The sequence below is a fragment of the Melampsora larici-populina genome (assembly GCF_000204055.1).
Source record: "Melampsora larici-populina 98AG31 unplaced genomic scaffold MELLAscaffold_1, whole genome shotgun sequence".
NCBI lineage: Eukaryota > Fungi > Basidiomycota > Pucciniomycetes > Pucciniales > Melampsoraceae > Melampsora > Melampsora laricis-populina.
In genome coordinates, this window is record NW_006768765.1 from 2,033,797 (window position 1) to 2,060,652 (window position 26,856).

General features: G+C 39.6%; 4 protein-coding genes across 4 annotated transcripts; 3 read left to right on the forward strand and 1 right to left on the reverse strand.

Moving 5' to 3' along the window:
* Positions 1–991: 991 nt before the first annotated feature.
* On the reverse strand, positions 992–2,234 carry MELLADRAFT_101223 (uncharacterized protein; the record flags this gene model as incomplete). The annotated part of the gene is made up of 7 exons (XM_007403945.1): positions 992–1,040; positions 1,089–1,186; positions 1,259–1,428; positions 1,505–1,597; positions 1,668–1,945; positions 2,004–2,104; positions 2,205–2,234. 7 exons carry the CDS (start codon positions 2,232–2,234, stop codon positions 992–994), a joined length of 819 nt encoding a protein of 272 aa, XP_007404007.1.
* A 2,080-nt stretch (positions 2,235–4,314) lies between these two features.
* Positions 4,315–5,393, forward strand: MELLADRAFT_101224 (Non-catalytic module family EXPN; the record flags this gene model as incomplete). The annotated part of the gene is made up of 6 exons (XM_007403597.1): positions 4,315–4,428; positions 4,527–4,549; positions 4,625–4,781; positions 4,841–4,926; positions 5,001–5,179; positions 5,263–5,393. The coding sequence occupies 6 exons, from the start codon at positions 4,315–4,317 to the stop codon at positions 5,391–5,393; spliced, it is 690 nt and encodes a 229-aa protein (XP_007403659.1).
* A 2,620-nt stretch (positions 5,394–8,013) lies between these two features.
* MELLADRAFT_58574 (uncharacterized protein) lies at positions 8,014–9,259 on the forward strand (the record flags this gene model as incomplete). The annotated part of the gene is made up of 2 exons (XM_007403598.1): positions 8,014–8,891; positions 8,965–9,259. The coding sequence occupies 2 exons, from the start codon at positions 8,014–8,016 to the stop codon at positions 9,257–9,259; spliced, it is 1,173 nt and encodes a 390-aa protein (XP_007403660.1).
* A 1,111-nt stretch (positions 9,260–10,370) lies between these two features.
* Positions 10,371–13,703, forward strand: MELLADRAFT_114885 (uncharacterized protein; the record flags this gene model as incomplete). Its single annotated transcript, XM_007403599.1, has 4 exons — positions 10,371–10,690; positions 10,775–10,828; positions 10,920–13,381; positions 13,454–13,703. The coding sequence occupies 4 exons, from the start codon at positions 10,453–10,455 to the stop codon at positions 13,592–13,594; spliced, it is 2,895 nt and encodes a 964-aa protein (XP_007403661.1).
* Between the last annotated feature and the right edge of the window lie 13,153 nt (positions 13,704–26,856).

Here is a 26,856-nt window from a genome sequence, read left to right on the forward strand (position 1 = left end):
TTCACATTTGCTCTCTTTTTCTCTATCTAAACTATTTATTCATTTCATCCATAAAATACTATTCCTCACAATGATATTCCTACCTGCTTGGAATAGGTTAGCTATCAGAAATTTCCTTATTTTATTTTCACCTTTTATTATTTATTGCTGTCTTCAGGTTCAAGTGTTTTCTGATCTTACCCTCTCACAAGTTTCCTGAGCAGGTTCTGATTTGAACTTCCATAAAAGGTGTACATTAGGAGATATATCAATCTGAACTTTTTATTCATCTCATCCATAAGATACTATTCCTCACAATAATATTCCTACCTTCTTGGAATAGGCTCGAATGGTTTTTGGTCTTACCCTCTCACAAGTTTCCTGAGCAAGATCTGATTTGAACTTCCATAAAAGGATTTTGAGTTGCTTACAGAATTTTCTGGATTTTGGTGATAATCATGCATAAAGAAGGGGTGTAATAAAAAATGGTAAAGAGCCTAAGACGTCAATTACCAAAAATGTGATAAAACTAAAATTATCCGCCGTGTAAGACAAAAAAGGTCCCACTGAGAAATCCAACCTTTACATTTTCATCCATCAATGACTTGAACCTGATATTTTTTTGCGAAAAACAAATGACTTTATTCGCACCCAGTGCCCATTCTTCGGGTACTCCTCCTGGCGCCCGGCGAAGGGAACATCGTCATGTTGAATGATTGGCTCGGAATTGTCGCTTAAATCTACATCCTCTATGACTTCATCGGATTGCAATCTTTCATCTCTAAGTTGGCAGGTCCAATGACTCTTAACCTCAATCTCTAATGGTAGCAAATCAGCGATCAGATCAGGTGATTGGTCCAAGAGCTTTTTCAACTTTTCATCCAAATCCCTCCCTGAGAGAATTGAAGAATGGAAGCTTTCTTGTTTAAGTTCCTCTCGACGTGCAGGAAGTTCCCTGTTTATTGACCTACACATAACTCGTTTTGGACCTCTGGATCTGGCAAAAAAAAGTTCACCGATCAGAACCAAAGACTTTCATTTCGCCATCACTAGTCCCATCACTAGTCAAATATATCCAGAAAAGCCTTCAACATTAAAGTTAGACTCACTTGTGTGATGCCATTTTCCCCCAACCATATAATGGAGCAGGAATCGAGAGAACAAACTGAGTATCAATAGCAAGCAACTTGTTTTCGATCACATTTGCCTGGATGTCAAATGAAGAGTGGATAAGACAGTAAATTTGATGATGCCCAGAACCGTCATGACTAGAACTCACGACCATCCACATTAACGCTATGTCAGACAACTCATGCTCAGCATAACCACCTCCAACATCGCTGTGGGATCCTGGGAACCAAACTTGTTTCAAGACTTGCCCAGCTCGACGTTGTTCTGGATTCTGTCCCCACTTTGTCGGAAGAAAGTCCCCTCGATGTTCATCAATCGCTTCAGGGGATTTACATGAGAAATCAATATGCAGATAAAGGACATGTGAATTTCAGAGGATTCAAGGATAGCTTACCAAGTGCATGGAAGCAAAATTGAATATGGTTCCCTAACATGTCATCCGAAAATCCTAAATAAGAAGGATGAGAGTCGCCCTCTCCATAGCGAGCTTGCCCCCGAAAAACTCAAAGCTTTACAAACGTCGTCAATTTCTTATAGTCAAGATAGAAAAGGCTCACGCATCCCAAGAGCACACACTGTATCCCAAACACCAATACATTTGAGAGTTCCTTCTGGGATGACTCTAGTGGCTTTTGAGCCACCCTTCCTATAAAGAGACAGAATTTTGTTTGCTTGCTGCTTTGCTCCATCATCGGCACCATTTACCCCAAGCACTTGATAAGCTTTGAAGAGATCACAGAAACCATCCATTTCAGTTGGATGCAAGATCCCTACATCACCTATCAAAGCACCTATCATCCTAGCAATAAATGCACCACGAGAAAATCCAAAAAGCCTATGGGACAAAGAGTGTTTAGAAATTATCCAAATGACATCCAAAACATTAAACTTACAAGATTTGATCTCCCGGTAACCAATTATGAACGATGGAAGCATACAATTCTTGAATCTTATGAATCATTCCGTGACCCGTTAAAGCCGATATGGAGTCTGCCTATGTACAATGAAATGTAGGTAAGTCTCAACATTGAAATTCACGGAAAGACAGAAGATCTCATGATTTGTCAGGCGTACACCAAAGTAACCCGATGTACCTTGAAAAACGAGAATACAAAATCATCCATCGAGTAAGTTTATATAGACTCATTGATATGAATATGTCGATACACGATAGAAAAAGGGGGCAGATAAAAGAACGGACCTAAACCATTTTGATAAAATATAACTTGAGGGATGTGAGGAGAGGTTGAGGAATCCTCTGATGAGATCGATCGAGCTAAGATCGAGAAGACACATCATCAATCATTTGCAATGGGATCATCGACTGAATTCCAACCATTATTCACCTAATCTTGCTACATTTGTCAACTCATGGGTTCCACCCTTTTTATAAGCTGAGTTCCAAGTACCTTATGATTTAGAACAGATTTGAATATCATCGTGTATCATGAATTTGTGATCTCATTGATGGAAATCAAGCATCATGAAAGATAACTAGCATCATTGAGATTCTCACCATCAGCTAAAACAATCAATCTTTTGAATGATTTTCTGTCGGGGCTTAATGCTTGATGACGATCAGGATAGATTGAATTAGACATTTTTAGCAGGTTTCGATGATGAGTTCAAGATATGTTTTGAATGAGAATGAGATTTTGTTCGTTTCGATTAATGAAATCAAGGAATTCAAACATCACTCTGATTTGACTTTCCTGAAAACCGCATTTGAGGTCATCTTGATAAGTTTCCTTCATGACCATCGAACAGCAATCTGACCCAGCGGGAAAGAACCCAGCTTACTCAACGTTCGTTCATCAATTATGGAGCTCTCAATTTTCAATCTGGCTGATTCCAATCTTCTTCTATGATCTCATTCCCATTGCTGTGATTCTTTCTTTCTCTCTCTCTTTCGCAGTTGAAGTTACTCGGCCTTAAAGGTCTTTATAAGCTTTGTACGCAGTAAATCAGGGCAGGTTAGTCATAATCGATTTGTTCTTCTGTCGACGTCAGTCCTCAGTCCTGTGTTGACTTGAAATTGGAATTTCACATTCATAAATGTCTAGACTGAAGTTCACTTGCCTTCGGCAGGATCTTTACTTCGAGATTCTCTGTTCCCTCTTGATCTGTATTTAGTGTTCTTTAGTTTATGAACTTCATTTTTTTCGCAAATCCCGATGGCAGAGTCTGAAAAATACTAAGATGCACTTCTCCAATACCGATGTGATGTCTTGAGTTTGAATCCAAGTGAGATTTCCGTGTGAGGACCAACCAAGGCATGGCTTGGTGCAGAGTCCCATGAATGTGAAGTTGTGTAAAGATGTAGAAAGATATGCTTATAACGAGTGAGCACATGTTGTGAACAGTTATGTACATATATGGATGAGAGAAATTTGTGCATCTAGAAAGATTTACCATCGATTCAAAACAATGAAATCTCCCTGATCACGTCTCCGCAAGAGTGAAAAACTTGCTAGCATTCCGAGAAAAAAATTCGTGATCTGACGAGCTTCTTGCACGACGACTGCGGTGACTACTAGATTATGGAGGTCCATCGTATCTGACCACATTCGTTCCACTTTGAATATGTATCCAATCTCACACTTCGCAAGACCTTCGCTTTTCATGAACGGCAATGGCCCTCGATATACTGAGATTCAGAAGTTACCATCGGGTTCTTGATTCCGAGAAGGAAAATTCAATGACACGCTTCCCAAGGCGTTCGGAGCGATGAACTCTTGTTTTGTGCTGAAGTAACATCTGGTGGGTATATCTCCAGGATTCGCTCATTCAGAATCTCGACTTTTGCGGCCACACCGTTCTGCGTGTAAGTTTGTTCAAGCGATAAGAAAAGATTAACTAAATTTTACCATACTTCCCGAATTGAATTGAGCTGAAGTCAATCTTTTCGTTCTTGGCCCTTGGTTGATCATAAGTCACGTTCAACATATTTATCCAGTGATGTCAAAGACCGTGTGCTGCGTGATCATTCAAATCACCATGGTGGTCATTAAGACATCTCTCTCCCTCGGTATAGTTTGAAGCAAAAAAGAGTGGTCCATTGATATATAAACACACAGGCAAGCCAGGTCATCCAGGTGGCATCCTTCCATTTCACTTCCATACTCTAATTGAAAGATCCAATAAATCCGCCTTGATAATAACCTCTCTCCGATCACAGGAACAAACTAGCTATTTTGTAACATTATGTTGTTATTGGTATACTTTTTTACGTTACTTTCCACTCTGGTCAATAAGAGTACTTCGAATAATTCTCTTCAAGCGAGGGCTACCTCTTACACCTCTAAAGGAACTTATTGGGTAAACATTTGCATCTTTCTCTGAAAAGCGTGTCCGAGCGAAAGTCTATTTTGGCTCACAATCTTGGGACATATCATTTGCTCTTGTAAACTTGTAAGGGTGGAAATTGGGCCGGTGGAAAGTGAGTAAGGTTCCCACATATATTTTTCGCTTCTATTCTTCTCTGTCACACAAGCTGAAGTATCGTCTTTTTCAGTTGTGGTTTCTCTACTTGGCCACAGCCAAGCAATTATCCTGAAATTGCCATCGCCGGAAACTTATGGGAAAGTGGCGCATACTGTGGCGCATGTTTGGAAGTAACGGGACCAGATGGAAATGTCAAAGTTGGAATTGTAGGAGATCAGTGCCCAAGTGTATGTATTCTGAAAAATTCTTGGAATGGATAGATCGTTCACTGACGAACAACTTCAAGTGTACTACCAATGGACTTGATATGGATCCGACCATGTGGGCAGCAGTGACAGGTAATGCTTCACCGTCGATCAAAGATATAACTTGGTAAGCAATAACTCAGTCTTTCCTTCTTGGATAGTTTGTGACCAAGCTTGGTAGACTTATCAATTGTATTTCAGGGAGGTGGTCTCTTGCGGCTTCTCAACTCCTATCCAGCTCATCAATAAAGTAGGAGTTTCCGCTTATTGGTTCTCGATGCAGGTAGCCGGAGCAAACAATCCCGTGAAATCATTGGAAATCTCTACTGATAAGGGTAAAACTTGGACAACTACTACGCGCCAATCAAGTTCAAATTTTTGTAAGTTATCAGTTTACCTGTGACGATGGGAATCCATCTTAGAATGCGACTAAATTTATTTATCGATGTATTTTGTGTCCAAGTTCAACCTGATCAAGCCAGTCAAGGAAATTCTGGGAATATCCGAGTCACCTGTAATAATGGAAAGAAAATTTTTACTGAGAATGTATCATTCACTTCTTCCGGAATTCAAAATGGCTCTGGAAATTGTTAAAGAAATTGACTGTTAAATGGCAATGCCACCTTCAAGTTCTGTGAACCATTGCTTTTTCTCTTCTGTGAATTGAAGATCAACTGTGTTGGACACATGATTGTAACGCGTTTCAATAGGTAGAAGCATTTTATTCAGGTCAAAATCTTGTACTGCGTTATGTTATTTGAATATTTATATATTGTGTATTTCTCGCTTGTTGTGTTGTAGCTCAACAGAGTTGACTCTTTCAAATACAAGCCAAACCTTTGCATTAATATCACAATGTGCATGCATTAAATTTGTTTGTTATCAGTTTAAAATGTTGGTTCATATATCAGAGTGGTCTTGTGAAGTCATCAATCAACGCCGACACAAATCGGTTCGCCCGGCTATGGACCAACAAATTTCATTGCAATCTTCTATGAACATTTTTCGCAACGCGATCACATTCCCCATGAAAGGTCCATAAAAGATATTCATGTAGAGGAGATATGCATCAACCAATTGGGCGTGCAGGAATCCAAGATCATGGGTGGCGGCCGTAGGCTTTTTCTCCCACCGTTAGTGACCGACAGGCTGGGAAAGCCTCCCAATCGAGGCTTGTCTACCTAGGGTTGGTGTCAATGCTCTAAGGTTGAAAAATTCCCACATCTGGGACCAGTAAGGGACTTAGGAACATTGCACATGACATACTTTGGCTTGAGAGGGGAAGATACTTTTCGTGAATTACATATTATGTATACTCATAATCTTCCTTGGACTAAAGATTTTTCTGTGTGGCTCTTTGAAATGTTCAGAAAACTCCAAAAATCTATGTACCCTAACCTAACAAAGTCCCTCTCGGTGTGTGCCCTCTCGGTCTCTGAGAGGGACTTTGTTAGGACAACTATATACCCAGGAATTGTATTCCTCCCTACCCCTCAGACTTTCTTGCTTCAATTTGTATATTTATGAGTGTCTTCTCCCTTGATTCGTCAAGTGATCACCAAATACAAGAGAGGATGCTAAAAAAATTCAAAAGTCTGGAGCCAGAAGGGGGGGTAGGAGTTAGCTTCCTTGATTTTTTGTTGATATTTTTGTGCATCTAACTTTAAGGACGACATACATAACACTGCTTTGGTCACAGAAGATCCACGTAAAAGGAGGCAAAGATGTTCTAGCAGGGAGCCAATGCTCCCCAGCAAAGATTATTTTGTCTCACAGATCAAGATGTGCATGATTTTCGTAAGCCTCTTGCTAGTTTGCTATAACTCAAAGTCTTGCCGCCAGATATGGAGTTTTGTTAAGACGTTGGACCTTGGTACTTTATATTCCAGGGTGCTGGACTTTCATCCGCGACGCATATATTCAAGAATATCACGGGTCAACCAAGGGGCATGGTTCAATTCAAAAGACTTGGAAACATGATTCTACAGAACTTTCACGTTGAGTGATGGAAAGACACTGTCAGAGTCTGACGATAATAATCGTTGCCCAACTTCACAACTGCCTACAAACCCACTTGCAGTGTTGATCTTGCACGAGCAAACCAATGGCTAAGGGCGCTTGAGATTGTGAGAGTCCAAGGCTCCGGGCAGTTTGGAACTTGTGGGTTTTCGATATTTGGCAACTTACCGTAACGCGCGCCGTCTGACTATATGCATATCGGCAGAGCAGATTTTTGACCACACCGATTTGAATAGATTTTATACCCGGACTGCCTTCTGAAGCCATCCACGCATGTCACCATGTGATCTCGTTACCATAGCCAAGGAGGAAACAGGTGGAGACGCGAGAAGTGTACAGATCAGGAGTGTTGAGGAATGTTATCTCCTAACCCATGTGGAGAGCGCCACGCGGAATGTTTGTAAGACATGAAATTTCAAGGATAGATCAGCTTCACTCCTTTCGAACGAGAAAAAGGAAAGGGTAAGTGTTCATTTACCTCGCCAGGAAGTGGTCACCAATTTACTAAACTTAACCGCCTCCAAATCACCATATAGCGCATCCCTTCAAGTAAATAGTGCTATCCAGAGATCATAGACGGAAGCGAGTTGACCTTGGAATCGGACCCTTACAAACAAATTAATTCAGGTTGCCTCACTCACTTAGCGGGGCTTTCGTGGCGTTGGTTTTCTACGATTTAGCAAGTTCGAGTATCATTTGGTCACCTACGAGATCTCAACTACTCCACCTTTCTGCGCTCCTGAATTGATCAGACATACATATCACTCATCCTACCCCCACTGCTAGATATTCAAATTTTCCCTCTTACCTGAATCGAGTTCATGAGTACTGTATACATTCTTCATACCTTTTAAGTCTTTTCAATTTGTTTCTTACTTCCAGTTAGTATCTTTTTGTGGATTCCTGGTCGATACATATATATTTAGTTTTGTTACTAAATACTTCGGTGAGCATCCACTTGAAAAATTTCGACTTGGCCACCCTTTCCCCCTTGAGATTGTTGCTGATTCTTCTTCGTATTGCAGTTCTCGTCTAACGATCATTCAAAAAATCAGTTTATACTCATAAGTGAAGGATCATTACCTTTATTTTGTTATTGTAAACACCGGTCATTGTGAAAGGACTTGTCCATAAATATTTTTATAGATTTATATATATACATAGTTTTCCCGCTCAGCTCCCCCCCACCAGAAAAATGAACTCACTTCATCGATCAAATCGACGCGCTACAATTACTCTGGACACCAATCTCAATAGACTTGATTCACTTCCTCCGGTTCAACGTAATCGGAAAAGAAGTCCAAGTACACCTAGACAACCGAACCAGCGCCGTTCAAGATTCTTGGCCCGTCAGGCTCCGAATCACACTCAAGTAACAACCTCAGCGCTCTCATCCTCCCTTCCCGCCTCCGCAATTCCCACCCAGAATAGCACGTCACCAATCACAACTACCAGCACTCCTAACGTGGTTCAAAATAATATCACATCAACAAATCCTACAAGTTTCTTTTCTAGTAACATATCTAAACCAACTTCAATACTTGAGACTGTACCATTACCATCATTACAAGGATCCGAGGCATCCGTGATTGTACCGACTCCAAGTGGTAGTAAAGTTCCAGAGGCCCATTCGAAAGAAACTCAACTTAGAGAAACGAAAGCTTCAAACGTTGGATGGATTTGTGGTATACTATTATGTGTATTTGCTTTAATCTTTGCAATCGGTTGTTGTTTTCGTCATAAACATAAAAAAATCAAAAAAGAACAAGCAAATTTAACACACGAAGCATTTTGGGGTGAAGAAGGATTAAATGTAAAAAGAGAAAAACTGACCAAAAATAATTATCAATCTCAAAGATTATCTTCAATAGATAACAATGATCAGAAATTAAACAAACTGGCATCTGAATTTGAAGATGATAAACCTAATTCAAATTCATTTTCTTGGACAAATTTCAAATCTATCTTGGGTAAACCTGAATCACATCTTGGTGTAAGAGAAGGAAAAAGACAACCAAGACCACTTGATACGATTCAGATGGAGAAAAAGAATCGAGAAAAGGTTAGATCAAGGTGAGTCTTTTCTCCCCCAGATATCTTTTGTCCATAATGATACTGATATTTGAATTTCTTTTCAACCATGAAGCCTTACACGACCTCCACCGATTCATACCTTGCCATCAGCATTAGCAAATCAACATTACGAAACCCGTATCTCAAATGATCTCCTCGATAGAGGAAGTTTTTGTCCTACAGCCTTTGATGATCCTCAATCAGTAGTCTCTTATCCACTTCGATGTAATGGTCATCTAGACATGAATTCACCACCACTTGCATTGGATAAAGAAGGATTTGGTATTACAGCAAGAGAATCTTATGGACATTATGCTTTACCACCTTCTCAATCACAAAAACATGGTTTAAGAAATCAACCAAGATAAATCAATATATCTTCTAATTTCTCTACATCAGTTCTTGCCTAAGGGTACAGACTTTCAATCTTTTTCTTTCAAACTTAAACTCTTCTTTCCCTTTTTCTTTGATTTTTACAAGTATGAAAAACTTTACTTAATCTTTTTTAGGTGTCTTGTTTTACATATCTTGAATACCTTTTTTTCACTCTATAACTAATGTGTATTTTGGTCTCCATGGATTTTTTTTCTGGGTTCTTCCTTCTCCTCTCTTTTCGTGTGTGCAAAGTTTGTTTAATCTGTGTTCATTCTACATGGACTTTACATATATGTTTTCAAAGGCTTTTTTCTTTTTCTTTCATTTGATTTCTCTACCAATTTGGTTCTCGTCTGTAAACTCAACGGCCATAGGATGTGTTTGCTTTGTTTGGTTACATATACACGCATGGACATTCCTTTTTTTGTGTTCTTCTCGGTAATCTGTTGTTTCTCTACTGAGAGATCAAATTGAATCAGTAATCAATCTCTTTACTTGGCTCAGTTCATAAAATACGTCTGCTTTGGCATCTGGGATTCTATTGTCCTACTGTGCGGTTTTACAAAAAAACTGTTCTGTCCCTTTCAGCAATCGTTGATTGAAATTAGGAGGAAGAAAGGGAAGTTGCAGCCCTCATCCAATGTTTTGATGATGCAAAAAGTTCGTCCCCGGGCAGGCTTGAACTGCCAACCTCCTGATTGCACTGCATAACAGTCAGACGCGCTAACCAATTGCGCCACGGAGACGATGCTGTGAGACAGCACTGAGAGAATTCGGAACACGTTAACACACACTCGGCTATTCCGGGAGCTCCAACAGCTACACAAGTCGGTTTCATTTTCAATGTTCATACATCCAAGAGAAAGTCGACCTGGTCATATCAGAGACTTAGTCGTGAACACAAGGTCATCTCACGATGGAGTTGATCGATACTTCTGGAGTCATGGATCTGGATTCTGGTACAAGCAGAGGACAGGTTTTGTGAGGTTTGATGCCTTTTGCCCCAAGTCATTGGTGGATTTATTCACCAAATTCTGAGTTAATTTGAGTGTTACAAGTTTTGGGCAAGGATCCGCGAGGACCGACACATGGTTTATCGCTCAAGGTCACATTTCTCAAGCAAGGTCAACTACAACGAACAATATCAACAATATCTCATTCAAACTATCATCAACAACAAATCAACATGAATGATGATAATGTTAATCAAAATACTCATGAAGACTCATCTGAATCTAATCAAGATATCAACCATCAAGCCGATTCAAATCTCGATAGAAACAATCAAGTAGAACCTACTAATTCGATGGATATCGAAAATGGAGAAACAAATCAAGATCAGAATCAAGAAAAAGAGTCAAACGAACTCATTAATTCGCAAAAATATGTCGAAGGTCTCATTTACCCTCCACCTGAGATTAGAAGTGAGTACATGTTGTTCGAAAATTGTTAATTGCTCAAACATCGTACTAACTATGATCGCCTGTTCGAATCGGATTTGTGAATAGCTATTGTTGATAAGACGGCAGCATTTATTGCCAAGAATCCCAACCCACAACTCTGTAAGTTGAAGCTCTTGAGAAACGTAATAGTTTGAAGCTTTTGTTCAGATGAATCAAATTAACAGCGGAAATTTTTGCTTCTCAATATCAGTCGAGGATAAAATTCGTCAACGAGAAAAGACCGATTCTCGATTCTCTTTCCTAAGCCCTGATGACGCATACAACGCCTACTATCGACATCAAATTCAAAGCATTAAAAATGGAGATGTTCCCAATGTACCAGCACCCAATAATGCTACCAATAGCTCTTCAGCCGCACCTGTGACAGCTGATGCGGATCCAGACAAACCACCCGAACCAGCACCTCTACCTTTCTTAATCGAACCCGATCAAATGCCCAAGATAAACTCGGTAGATCTTGAAATCATTAAACTTACTGCGCTCTTCACCGCTCGACTTGGTCGCAAATTCGTTTCTGATCTCAGTAGTCGTGAAAGTCGGAATTATCAATTTGATTTCTTAAGACCTGCTCATTCTCTATTTGGATTCTTCAACCGACTCGTTGAACAGTATACTAAAGTCTTGATTCCGACCCCTGAGACTTTGGAAAGACTCGAGCGCCTGGCTGGAGGAAAAGCCATTGATCGCAAAAGGTTAGATGTTGCAAAGGCTGCTCAAGCTCAGAAAGAACGGACTATCATTGGTAAAAGAGAAGTGATGACGGAAGTTGAAAGTCGAATCAAATGGGAACGTTACAAAGGTCTTGAATTGAAGAAAAAGACGACTGAGGAAGAGAAGGAAAAGAAAGAGTTTAATGAGATTGATTGGGAAGATTTCATTGTGGTTAGTACGGTGGAATTTACTGAGAATGATGAGGTGATCGACTTGCCACCACCGATGAGTATCAGTGAAGTGGAAAACATGACGATTGCTCAAAAGAAGATGGCTGCGATGGTAATGGAAGGAAAAGACATGAGCACGATCGATGAAGAACAACTGAATGCAACCAACTTACGTCATGATCAAGAGGCAAATGAAATGTTGGAAGATGCTAAACGATCAGCTGAAGAAGCCAAGGCTAAAGCAGCCGCTGAGGATCAAGATGATTCACAACGAGATGATGAGGATAACAATAAGACAGAGGGTAAGCAAGTTGCAGAAATCAAAAAGCTGAATACGACTGGAATGAAGATTCGAAAAGACTACGTTCCGAAAAACAAACAACTTCAGACGGCACAACAGCAAGCTCAAAATGCCAAGGTGATTACTACCCTGTGTCAAATTTGTGGTCAACAAATCAATGTCAACGAGATTTCCGAGCATGTGCGAATTGAGCTATTGGATCCTCGATGGAAGGAAAAGAAACAAACAACTGAATTGAATCGAAGTTCTTCAAATATGTTAACACTGGGTTCAGATGTATCTTCATCTTTGCGGGATTTGGCCAAATCAAGATTAGATATCTTTGAAGAGAATGTAACAGAAGAAGAGAAGATGAGAAGAGAAGCTGAACAAAAGAAACTCAAACAATTAGCCAAAGAAAAATATACATGGGATGGTCATATCAATACTGGCGAACGAATTACAAATATTTATCAAACTGGTGCCAATCTTGATGAACAGATTCAAGCTCTACATCGTTCTAAAGGTCTTACAGGTGAATCGATACATTCTGGACCTCAAATAGGACCGCTTCCAGGTGCTATGCCTGCTCAAGCAACACCTCCGCAGCCCAATCCGACCTTACTTCAACAACAGCAGCAACTCCAACTGCAGCAGCAACATATTCAGCAACATATTCAAAACATCACTAGCGGTCTTACAGGCTCAGGCGAGCCTATACCTGTACATCAACAACCATCCTTTGGCGGCGGTGCTACCTTATCTGCTGCACCTCAACCTCTCTCCGCCCGACCCCCTCTTATTGATCCTGGTCGAGCTGCTATGATGTCTGGCTCGATGCCACCACCGATGATGAACCTCGGCGTTCCCCAACAGGGAATGGTCCCCGTGGCATCTCCGCTTGCACCCGGTATGCTACCCCCATCTAACCCAGCTGACGATCCAAATGGGATGGCTGGCGCAAATCCCGCTTCTGGTCTATCGCCTAATCCAGCTCAGTCAGCCAATGGTTTACCACCCTTAGCTCCTGGTGGATTTTCGACTCTCGCACCTCCTGGCTTACCTGGTCGACCTAACGTACCAGACTTTGGTGCCGGCATACCCGGACCTCCTCCTCCTGGGGGTGTGAGTGTGGGTGGAACGGTAGCACCAGGACAACTAACACCTATGACCGCTCAAATGGTAATTGATAGTATTACAGGAAGTAGTAGTGGTGGTGGACAAACTCGTCCAGCAGATGACGAGAATGGATTGGAAGGTCAACCAGGTGCAAAACGAGTGAAGGTTGGAGAAGAACTTCCTGTGGTGGCTGTTGCTCCACAATTGTTTACTGAAGAACAATGGATAGAAATGCATCCTGACCCGATTCAAATATTAATCAAATTACCTGTTTATGAAGATAAACCTGAATGGGGGTGTGATGGAAGTGAGATCACGTTAGATGAGATTCCGATCACATTATTAGTGGGAGTTTTAAGAGATAAACTTTTGGTGAGTTTGATTTGTTTAGGTGGATTAAAATTGAGATTGATGATCTGATGATTTGATTTTCTTGTTTGGCAGAATTTGAAAGGGATTCCAGTAGGTCGACAACAGTTAAGATTAGGTAGTAAGATTTTAGCTAATCAAGTCACTCTAGCTTCTTTGAATTTAAAAAATGGAGATATGATTGGATTGACGATTAAAGAACAACGTAAAAAGTGAGAAAGTGAAAAGGTGAAAATGATATGAAGGTTTCTTTTGTGTTTTTTATGATTGTGATTTGGTTGTATTTGTTTATCAAATATGAAGTTTGATTACTTTTGAATTGAAACGAGAGAGAAACACTTTGAGTTTGAGGTTTAGTAAATGTATGTTTTGTTACAAAGGTGTGGATGTAACATTTAACAGTAGCATTTTTATATCTGATGGATATTGGTAGGATATTTGCTCACTGAGGTAGAGAAAATCTTGTGTAAGAAGAATGACGATTTGATGCCTGAAATCAATGAAGCAAAATTTAGTCCTACACTCACAAGAGACAAAAAGGATAAACTGGTTGACCTTATCCACCAATACAGAGATAAGTTTGGATTGGGTGCAAAAGGATTAGGTACCATTGAAAAGCATCAAGTAAGCATCAAACTTACAATTGAAAAACCTTATCCTTCAACTTTGAGCAAAGCTGCCTATCTGGTTAGCCCTATAAACTGGGTAGAAATTGAAAACACATGAACTCCTTAGACTGCGTGTGGTAAGAAAAGTAGGCAGATCTGGAGAAGTGGATGTGACCACACCAATTGCCATTGCCTGGAATAACAGCAAATCAAGACTGTATGGAGACTTTTGGGCTCTCAATACATACAAAGAGCCTGGTAGATATCCATTATCCAGGACTGAACATGCTTTGATTAATATGGGGAAAGCCAAGCTCAATACAATTATTGATGTGTTGAAAGGATTTCAAAACCAGGTAGAATCTACAAGCAGAAGATTTCTCAGAAAAATCTGTCATATAGAAACATACAAGTTTGTTCAAATGCTATCTGAAATAAAAAATGCATCTGCATTCTTTCAAAGAATGATGGAGATTGAGTTCAGCAAAGAATTGAGAAAAGGATGGCACAAAATTTTCATTGATGACTTGATAATATTTCATGATGATTTTGAAGAACATTGCAGATGTCCCAAAATATTTTGAAAAGAGTCAAAAATGTGCAAACAACAATTTCATGGAAGAAGTCATACTTTGAATTCAATGAAACAAAAGCTTTGGGAGATTTGGTATCACTGTCAGGACTGTGGATAGCAGTTGATCAGAATCAAACTGTTTCAGTCCTGACTAAACCTCTGCCTAAAACTATCAAATAAATGCTTTATAGCATTGGGCTTGCAAGTTAAGATTTCTTACAAGGCTATGGGAAAATTGCACCTACAATTGAGGACTGGTGCTCAAATCCACAATTTAGGTGCCATTTTTGATGAAAAAAGTGTCTACATCAAACTTTGCTCATGCTTAAGTGCCTACAACTCACAGGGGCCAAAACAAGAGCTCACATAGAGGTGAGCATGAAGCACTTCAAGTTTTCTCTGAGTTTTCAACTTTTTTCCTTCCAAAACTGACAGTGTTCAGTTCATGTTGATTATGTGATCAGACATGATCAACATGAGCTGAGAGCTGAGCAGATGATCCAGGCTTCCTTCAGGCTTTATTAAGCTAACATAAGCCCCTAACAAGCGTGTTTCCCGCGCCCTTGAACAGGGGCTTATCACAGACTCGCAATTTTTGGTGGAGGACTTCCGAGGATTAAGTACTGTTATGTACCTTTTTATACTTCCCCTCTGCATCTCTCCACAAAAAGTTCCAGCTTTCTTGTATTTTGGTCTCAAAACCTTTCTACATATTTTGGTATCACTTTCAAGCTGCACAGACCACCCTGCACGGCTTGGGGGCTGTGTAAAAAATGGGCCTTATGTTGTGTTGTGATGGCCTCATACAGCCTAATCCAATGAAATTTGGAAGCAGTGAAATATCAATGCCACATTTCAAAATGAGTGCAATTCCTTTCAAATTGAACCAACATGGAGGTAGCCAAAACATGTAGGAAGCTTCAGAGACCAGCATACTTGAATCTTGGAATGTTTTGTGGAGAGGTGTAGAAGGGAAGTCAAAAAAGTACATAAGGGTACATAAGGGTACTTAATTCTTGGAAGTCCTCTGCCAAAAAAATCAAGTCTGCAGTAAGTGACTCTCTGAGGGTGCGGCAAATGCATGTGTGAGGGGCTTACCTAAGCTTAAAGTTTTATTGCTTAGCCAGGGAGCCTGAGGGAGGCCTACCTGATCCGCTCAGGTCATCTCAGGCCCTGACTGAACAGTCAGTCTGTACAGACAATTCTACATACCCAAAAAGCCTCATTTCCTCCTTTGTCAAGAGATTCAACCACTTGAAAGTGGAAATTCACAAAGCCCAAACTTAACCTGTCCCTCTCCCTTGCAAACACTCCTTCAGGACCAAGTGCTTGCTGTCCCTCTCCCTAGCAAACACTCCTCCAGGACCAAGTGTTTGCAAGTGAGAGGGCCAGGTTAGGTTTGAACAAAGCTCCCATCTCAAGCCCCATCTTCATTCTCACAAACCAACAACACTACTACTACTACTACCACTATCAATTTGAATTCAAATTCAGATGCAAATGAAACAACAACAACTAACCAATTGAATCATTCAAATTCAAAATCATCACTATTTACTAAATAACATCATACTTTATTAGCAATAGCTTCATTAATCAATTTAAGAAACTCACCAAATCATCATCATCAAACTAACACTACTCTTAACAAATCAAATAATCATATTATCAAGCAAAGTAATAGTATTGGAGATAACATTTTAAATCAATCCAACTTTCATTACATCACTCATTCAAATTCATATTCACAACAACAACAACAACAAAACAAATCATCATCATTCAGTTCATCTTTTTATAGATCAGATTTCTTTAAAACATCAAAACTGTCTTCTAATTTGAATTCAACAGTCAAATCAAAATCAAAACCATCTTTATATTTAGAAATCTTATCTACTTCTTAAAATTCAAATCAACCATCTAGTTTTTTAAGAAAAACTTCTTCTTCTTTAAGTGAGTCATCAAATATTAACAATCATTGATTTGATCTTAAAACTAAATCAGTCAAATTCATACAATCAACTGTAACTAATTTATCTACTTCAACTTCAACTTTAATTTTAAATCAAGATATTACACCTACAAAGTAAATCAAGTTTGATCAAAAAGAACAAATCTAATTCAATTAATAATAAATTAGAAACAAATTCAAAGATTGAAGCTGGGGATTTAAATAACAAGAACAAATCATCAAATGAGAATTCATTAGAGAATTCAAATAAAAAACAAATCCAGTGAGTAATCATTAGACATTTCTAATAAGAAGAACAAGAGTATTAAACTCAACATCATCAGGATTATCTTCTGGAAAATCTACTACACATTTAGTTTTTACTACATCTTTTATCATAATGATTATATTAGCTATTTTTGATGTTTTTGTAACAATATTCTATTGATTCAATAGGAACCAATTCAATTCAATGTTACAATCTGTCAGAGCAGGGAAAGATACAGTTCAGAACAGAACCTTATGAACCTTTCAATTCCCTTGAATAGAGTTAACTCACCTTTCACCCAAGAAGTAAGTAGAAGATCTTGGATCAGCTTTTTATTCCATCACATCAAAATGAAATAGATGAACAAGATCAAATGAAACTAAAACTAAAATGAAATACATACCTGTCAGAGCAGGGAAAGGTACAGTTCAGAACAGAACCTTATGAACCTTTCAATTCCCTTGAATAGAGTTAACTCACCTTTCACCCAAGAAGTAAGTAGAAGATCTTGGATGAGGAAGGGAGACTCGTATTTGCTGATCTTCCAGGTTTAACATGATTATTCTCAAATGGTACATAGGTTAATAATGATGATAAAAAAACAGAAAACCTAGACATAAACAAAGCTACATATGTAATGTTAAGTAAATGAGAATGAAATAATAACATAAGTTTTCAAATCTCAATGTCATGAAATGTGTTATGTATAATGTTACAGATTGAATCTAGAAAACTTCAACATTCAATTCACTTTTTCAATACACTACGGTCTTCAGGTGAGTTGGCATTTTTTGTAGGAAGCCTTTATTGGCCATCTAATTTAATGTGTATCTGACACTGGTATAACACATTAGGGATTATAAATTTCTTGATATCAGCAATATCTCATTCATTCTATATTCTACTTCATCCACTAAATTGTAACTTCTTCAAGTTCTGCTGACACAGCATATATACACATCTGGCAATGCTAAACTCAAGCGCTAGCCATTGATCTACATCAACCCTGGGCCAGCAATGCAGCTGTTGCGCGCTGCGCTGCTGGTGCGTTGCGGAATTTACACGCCGCAACGTCGCACAACTTTTATATAAGTGTTGCAGGCCACCCCAACGCGCAACAAAGCCCTTGGGATCAGAAATTTTTTCCAACCGCAACATCACTCTTTGCGTTGTGGTCCACAAAAGCGTTGGTTTTTATGGGTTTTTGGTGCTGTTGCGTGTGTTGCATTGCGCGACGGGTAAGCCGGCGTGCAACTTGGCTTACCTATCCTGTGTTGCGGTGCTAGGCGCAACGTAACACAGGTTGCGGCATGTATGCTGCGTGTTGCGGAGCAACGCAGCCGTAAATGCCTTTTTTGCGCCGTGCTGCGTTGCTGGCACAGGGTTGTCTACATCCATCTCCACTTTTTTGTGACCATCTCATTCCTTGTACTACATGGCTTCACAATTGCTTGATGGCATGAAAACAGGTTTTGACAGTTTTTTGCTCCGGACATGGAGGGAACACATTGCCAGAATCATTTTGAATTTGATTAACATACATGTAAATGGTATTTTACAAAACCTTCTGCCATAAAATTCCCCATATTCTGCCTAGAATCAATGAATCAATGAAGATTTTGACTGCTCATGTACAAGCCACAATTACATATAGAATGCTACCCATACAGGAAGGCTTTAGGGGGCAAGGTGTGGAGAAACATATTGTCAAAAGGAATATTAATTTTTTTGTGTATGTATATTGATAAGGCTGGAAGATATTCCAGAGCCAATTCTTAGGTATAGTACACAAATAGTATTTTTTGTCCTATGTGGTAATCAATCTATAAGACCAATCAAAAGAAAATCAAACTTTTGAATTACACCGATTATATTACATATAATTTATCTTTACATCATCATTTTATTTCAAAAAACACATTAACATCAGTATGTAATATTAAGAAACGGATTGCAACAATAAACCAAAGAAAACAACATAAGAAAAGGTTGGAAATATAGGTATACAGGCTGGGAAATGGTTTTTAGGGTATTAATATTAGGTTTATGGGTTTTGTGGGGTTAGAATGTGAAAGAAAAGCACTATATTAGTCAGTACAAACTTTATTCATCATGGTTGATAAGAGAAAATAGAAGTTATTAAGGCAATGGGAACAAGTCGAAGTTGGTAATTAAGGGTTTTACAGGTAGTTTACATATGTAATAGTGGTATGAGTAATGAATAAGGTTGCCAAGAGTCATTTTAGGGATTTTCACTGTTGGAGCTTGCTGTGTAACATTAGAGAAGAAAAGAAAAGCTTAGTAAAAGGTGTGTAAGGTGGTGAAAATGGGTGAAAATAGTCAAAAATGAAGGTTTTCAGCTCATTACATGTGTCAAATGACGTCAGAACATGATGAGTAATAGCTCATTCAACACAGCATCATCAAATTCATAATTTAAAACCTTTAAATAATTAGTAACAGGGTATATGACAAAGGTTATAAGGAAACAAAGGATTTGATTACATATTAACAAGATCACAAATCATTAATAACAATCAAATACCCCATTGAAATGCTGAATCGTCATAAGAACAAATCAATATTCATTCTAGAAAATTCAAAACACAGCATGTACCCAGCATATACACAGCATTTGATCATAAGAATAGGGATTAGTCATTTTTTACTGGTCAAATTGGTCATAAATCTTATCAGATGATCAATAGAAGATCACATTACATCACAGTAATGATCATAATGGATTAATGAGCTACTGATGGCAAAATTTAGGAGTGGAGAGAGTGGTTGAATCATTAGATCATAGCTGTTTACCAAAATTTTAGTCATCTTTTGGTTGTTGAGGTGGTAAAGAGGGTTTTCAAGAGCTGTTGACCACTTCATTGATTTGTATATAAACTTGTGTGATTTGTGCAAACTTCTGTTCCTTTCTTCTTCAGCTCTTACAGAGCTTTAATCATTTTTATCATTATAAACTTATTAGAGCAGTACTAGGTCACTCAAACCAGCCCTTCATCAGAGGAGAATTTTTTTTATGTGCTTTATATGACACCGTCATTCTGGAATAATATCAAAAGGATATTGAGCTCATTTTTTCTACATTTTGACTTGACTGGAATAACACTTTCAATGTGTTGAGCTTATTTCTCTGGTGCCTTTTCAACAGTTAATTTTCTCTTATTATCAAAGACCTGGTTATATTTCTCTGTTATCAGGAGACTTTAACAACAAAGTCCAGTTTGTTAAAGATTTTCAGAAAGAGCAGTCTCAGACACCTTCTGTAGATCTATCATATCTTTAGATTTTCCTCTTTCAAGCACTGTTCAGCCCTTGTTGTGCTATAAGTACCACACCAAGACTATTTTTCAAACCTCAACATGATACTCCCTCACCTAAATGGAAGGCATATTCACCCCCTGAAGCTTTTAATACCACTGTTTCACCAGTCTTGCAAGAACTTGGAAGTATGAAATTGGTGAAGTTTGAGACCACATCTATTTGGAGACATTCTGGAAAGTATTTCAGCACATTTTCTGTGCATACTGGGAACAGCTACGTTGAATTTACCTTTCAAGGAAAAAGAAGATTTGGTGTCATACACAACATATTACGGCCTAGCAGCAATACGGCACCAATTTCAGTCATCCACATGTTTAGTGTTGGGATAGTCGTGTGTGACATTTAGTCCTGTCTACCACACAGTCCTGCGTGACTTTTCCAATGACCTGTCAAGTCCTGCATGACTATCACCTCATCATATTTTGTGTCATAATTACATCATATTTCATATTCCACATCATAATAGTCTGCTTAGCAACCTGTCTGTTGTGTGATATCTATCTGTTTGATTTCACTATATAGGCTAACTGGAACAGCTTAGAGCATCTCCAACGCAGCTGAATCCAAAAACACATACAGGTAATTTATTTCCTTGGCTGGACAGCTGTATTTTTTATTCAGTGACAGCACCCTCCAGCGCACTACTGAACTTGGGAGCACCAGAGGATTGCCGGAGATTGGGAATGGGAATGGGGTACTGTAAAAATGAATTGACGTACAGAATATAGTCCCCACCCAATTTGGCATGGCTCCAGTTTCACAACTCCAGCTAGCGCCCTAGTGCACTGGCTCAAACATGTCCCAAAACATTCTTCAAAAATGCATTATGAATGATCACAAATGTACTGTTTGTTGGATGGCAGTGTGCCAAAGCAATAAACTGATTGTCTTATCGTATCAATCACTTTTTGTTGGATGGCAGTGGGCCAAAGCAATAAACTGATTGTTTTCGATTAACAAAATTAGTCACCTTCTCATCCTTTCATCACAACAAAATGTGACTCGACTAGAGGCTTCAGTTGTCATATGATGTCTTTTGATTTGATCTTGATGATGGTGATGGATATGATGGTGGATCTGAATCAAGTCAAAAGAAGAAGAAGACGAGCAATGTTACTACACAAGATCACGACTCTGTAGATTCGAAGAAAAGAAACTCATGACCTACTGAGTTGACCGTCAAACATATTCAAGACCTCATTCGAGCACTTCAACACTTTGGTGATATTCGACAACATTATGATATGGTTGTGAAGTATGCTAAATTAGAATCAAACAAAGCTAACTAATAAGACACTAATTTGCAAAGCAAACATAAATAAAGCTGCTTTGATCTGGTCAGAGGAGAAAGTAATGATTGGTCAAGATCATTGAAAATTGATGTAGACTTATGTTGAGCACTGCATCACTGTACTCAAAATGCATTAAAAACATAGACAAAGTATGGTTTCGTATGTAGGCCGATGGGAAGAATGTTGACAAAGAAGTCTGTTGCGTACTGCTCAGCCTCAACCTCTGGACTGAAACGTGGCGATGAGTACAGGCTCGTACAGCCCATTCCCATTCCCGCGATTCCCACCCTCTGGCAGTCCTCCAATTCTCTGCTGAACTTCATGCTCAATACCTCTTGAGGTTCAACCCACGTCACTCAAAGTCCCTTTCTGTCCAGACGTGAGCAGTCACCTACCTATCTTATTATCACAATACGTGACGAGTTCAACGTATGGACAATTATTTTAGTCAACGTTTGGGCAAAAACCGTTGAGATACTGGTTTTTCAGAGATTCAGCCAGGTCCGCAAATTTGCGAACCTGAGCATGGGAGTGTGTCATTTCCCAAAAACCAAGTTCGCACCGTGGGTGTGAGACCTTTCCCTTGGCGCTGGAGGACGATTTTCTGAAAAACTGCAATACAGGTTACGTTTTTGACATAAACATAACATTTAGTCATTCAGATTTGCGAGCGTTGGAGATGCTCTTAGGAAAGGTGCTCTTTTCCTCACCTTTCCTTTGTCTTTCTCCCGCTGTTCCAGGTAGGCCTAGGTTTCATCTTTTCTCTTGTTATCTTCTTATATGTGCAATAACAAAGACTCACCTTTCCTTGCTCTTTCTCCCGCTGTTCCAGTTTGATCAAATCCTAAGATTTAGTGTGCTTCATGTAACTGATGAACTACAAAACTCATATGCTTTTATGTCACATCTAAATGTCATGGTAGTGTATAATGAGTATACACTAATATCTATCTGTACACCGGATTTGTTTAGTCATTGCACTGCACTGCATAATGAAAATGAAGCTTTTGGTATAGAGAAGCAAACTGTCTCATTTGTCAGTCTTCAAAGTCTGGTGAGTATTTTGCTAGTATCTTCAAAACTTGTGATTTGAAACTAACTAATCTGTGTATACAGAGTATCTCAGACATGTCTTCAACCTACAAGAAGGTATTATGATTCAAATTTTGGGACATATTTAGTCTTACATTTCAAGAGTATATATACACAAAAAACAATATGATGTAATTTTAGATTTTGATTTACCAGAAGATAATGACTACACAACCAATTTCTGTATGTGATCAAACAGAGCAATTAAGCCATTTGATACAGGCTGAATTCTAAGTGCCACCTTTTCCTCAGGAGTCAATATAGATGGGAAGACTGGATCATAAAAGCTCTGAGGAAGACCAGGACAAACCTCAGCATGTGGATTAGTGAGGTTTGTAGCAATTCAACATTGATCAACCCTCTGGGAGGCAGTGGTGGAACCAGATGTCTTTGGATTTTTGGCCATCGGTTTGTCTAGAACTTTTTGGCCTGACACACAGGGGTTATCTGCAAAGCTGTGTTCTACTTTTGATTCAGCCTTGTTTTTGGCTACCCTCAGAAGGTCTTTGTGCATCCTTCCGGCATTGCACATCTCTCATTTACCGTGGTCAACTATCTTGACTTGCATCACCAAGCGTCTGAGGACAACAGGTGGCTCACAAACCATTTCATAGATAGTAAGTTTCTTTTCTTGCTAGTCAATACGTAAAGCTTAGTCCTGCTCACTTTCATGCATTAGTGCAACACTATCATCCAGCACAACATTGTTTACCGGATCTTGATGATGTTTTCTTTGTGGTGCTTCAGCATCTTTGAACAGGTCCCCATGTGGTAGTGTTCCTCCGCATAACAGATGAACAGGTCAATGACATCAATCCATTTACCATACATCAACAAAAGTTTGTCTTTTGGTGTCAGAAGCTCCTTTACTGACTTTATTAAAAACTTACTCATGACTCTTAATCTCAACCTTTGTACTGGTTTCTGATTTCCTACATTCCTTCCCTCTTCACCTTGCTCTTGTCCTCCAGTGTCTCCTCTTGCTATCCCACCCCCTTTGCCTACTCCTCTCACACCTCCACTTCCTTCTGATTCTTTGTCCCGCGTTATGGGGTCTCTGAAGCCAACACATTCCTTTCCGGGTTCTCTGGTTGTCCTTCTCTTGTCTTTGACCCACTTTTTGTTCCTGGTCCTGATGTTCCAGCCTTCATTGCTTCTTCTGCCAGTCTTCTTGATTCTGCTAAGTCTTGCTCAAAAGTTGTCATTGTATTTTTTTTACAAATGTCTTCTGTAAGAAATGATATGGGTATTTTTGAAATTGATTTATACTTGAGCTTGAAGCACTGAGTTGTGTGTTGGAATATCTGCTTGGTGCGAGTGAGTGCATTGCGGTCAAAATTTTTTTGTTTCTATAATTTTCTGCAGGTACATATCACTCCGCAGGAAATCAGGTACTTCAGCATTCGCCGGGATCCTGTGCGATTGATAACATGTGATGTACGGTCGGATTGGTCATGCCCTATCGTTATACTCAGAGTGGATCGATGAGTGTAGAGGAATCGCAACGTTGGGATCAATCATAGACTAGATTGCCAAACTTAAAGCGTAGAACAACAAGGTAAAACACTTTTCCGGAGGAGAGCCGTTGCGTTCCGTAGTCTTTTTGTAAGATGAAAGGGAGACTCGAGTCCAACCCTTCAAAATAATGAGAAATCCAACATACTTGGCCGTCTTTGTCACGCATTGCATACTGGTTAATGAGAATCGAATGAATATGTGAATCTGACTGTCTCTGAGCTATTTGTACGCGGATCTTGGAGGAAGAAAGCGCTGGAGAAAAAGTTGCCTCTCATGTTCTTCAAGACCATGTTTTGCTCGGTGCCGGGTTTTCATATCTCGGTGTTTTCTCTTATCCGTGTATCCCAAGCGCGGTAGAACTCGCGGCAAAAAGCGATAGCATTTAAAAAAAATCATTGTCCCTTTGGGCTCTCATTAGTATTCATTAGCCGTGTTCAAAGCAAACCCGGTTGGCCAAAGACCCGGTACACCCAGTTGAATTTTTGGCGGTACTGGGTATACCGGGTTGACAAGTCAACTTTCAGACCTCAAGCACCCAGGTTTAATCACTCGCTCATCCACCCATTGATACCCACCTACCACTGCCGATTCACGAAACTCATCCCCTGACTCTACCAACACCGCAAATGCCCAACTCCAACCTTCGTACCAAGGTCTTGGCCTGCTTGAAGTGTTTCTTTGCACTTCAAGTAGTGTCTTTGGTCCACAGCTATCAACGTTCACTCAAGAACCCCACCAACTTCATTACGATATTGGCATCTGTTATCATCCTTGATCAAGTCGCCTCAGAAGATGATACAGACTCAGTTGAAGATACAAGCAAACAACACCGCCTCATTTTGATGGCTTGTCACTTACTGGTAGCAGAATTCTCAAATTCTTCATCTTTCCGAACATCATGCGAGCGTCGTCGCACGGAGGATGAAGCAACCCTTGCGATTGTGGCATTTGGTCTAGAACGTGCTCAAAAGAAACGGTATCTGGTACCTAGGCACTGTCGTCTTTCAAACCGGTGTAAGAAGCAGGAATGCTTTGAAGCATGGTTTGATGCCTCTGATCGGCGGTGGGGCGTTGTGGTACGTACACCACCTCTTCTCACTTTGGTTTCAAGTTTACGTATTTGTTTTTTTAACCGTGGTGACTGGCTTTAGGCTCGGATGTCGAAGGACACATTCCTGGCCCTTGTACGCGAGATTGCCGACAATCCGATTTTCTATAACAATTCCAATTGTCCTCAAGCTCCTGTCACATGGCAGCTCTTGGTAGCAATGGCGAACTTTGGACTTTCTGGGAACGGGGGTCAGTGTCAAATAATTGCTGAATTATTCAAAATGGCAGGTCAGCCTCAATTACCTGGATTAGCTTAAATGATTCGTGTACTGATGAGTGTCTGTAGAAGGGAGTGTGGAAAACTATACAAACCAATGTATTGAGGCACTGGTGGAACTCGAAACAAGATACGTGAAGTGGCCAACACCCGAGGAACGACAAGTGATCAGCGCTGAAATCGGGCAGAATTCTTTTTTCAAGAACTGTGTAGGTTTCATCGATGGAACCCTCATAGCTCTAGCTTATGCACCCCAGAAGAACAGCAAGGACTATTACTGCCGAAAGTCTTTTTACACGGTGAACTCTTTGATTATATGTGATCATCGTAGACGGATCATATATGCTCATCATGGGTGGTGTGGAACTGCACATGATCAAAGAGTCCTCAAATCAACCGAGGTATGATTTTCGGTTCCTTTTCTGTTTTAGCTTTTATGTTTCGGTCAGGTCACTGACATATTTGTATTTCAGTTTCATAAAAATATAGAAAGTTATTTTAGTCCGGGCGAGTACCTCTTAGCTGACTCGGGCTACAGTTCATCAAACCGGATTGTGCCTGCATTCAAGAAGCCAAGAAACCAGTCCCTGGATCGTGCACATCGACACTTCAACTTTGAGTTGAGCATGGCTCGAATTGTATCCGAACACACCAACGGCATGTGGAAGGGGAGGACTCAGTCCTGTAAAGAGGCTCGAGTGGTTATCAGAGGTCCACGTTCTGCTCTACGCCTGAGCAAGTGGCTTGCTGCATGCTGCGTGGTCCACAACTTCAACATCAGTCGTGACGCCAACTGGGTATCCGGTTTACCAGACGATTGGAATCAAGATCAAGAGCTACCTCCGACTGATGATGCAGAGGCTTATGCAGCTATGGGCAACAGGCGTTTAGGTGATCAAAGACGCGAGGAACTTTTTCGAGATTATCTTGTGTCCATGTGTTAACTTTTGATGATAACGTCTGCTAAAAGTTTTGTATGCCATTGTAAAGAATCAAGATATGGAAGAAGATTTTGTACTTCATGTTCAGACTTGTGATTTCTTCCTTTTTTTCTTTATGTTCGAAATCAAATTGTTTTCTCACTGGTCTTTTTATTTTCAGTTGAAACAAACAAGTTCAATTGCAAGAAAACACCTCCACTTGAACAAAATCGAGAGCACACAAATCCGAGTTTTAGAAGTTTTAGAACTACTGGAGGTTCAAACAAGTTTTCTTTTGAGCATCAACAAAGATGAATTTGGAAAGATAAGAAAGGACGATTTCAAATAGAATTTTAAGAAACGAGAATAAAAACCACCAGCGGTAAAAACCATTTAAAAGACCACTCTTAATTGGAAAAGCAAACTAAGACCGATATCATCTACTTTCCAAATGGTTGATGTTCAAATATCAGACGAACCATCGGCGTATCTGGCATCTTCTGAGTCTTCTTCAGATGAACTGTTGGAGTCACTGTCTATGAGATCTTTAGTACTTCCTTGAACAAACTCTTGAGTATGAGGAAACATC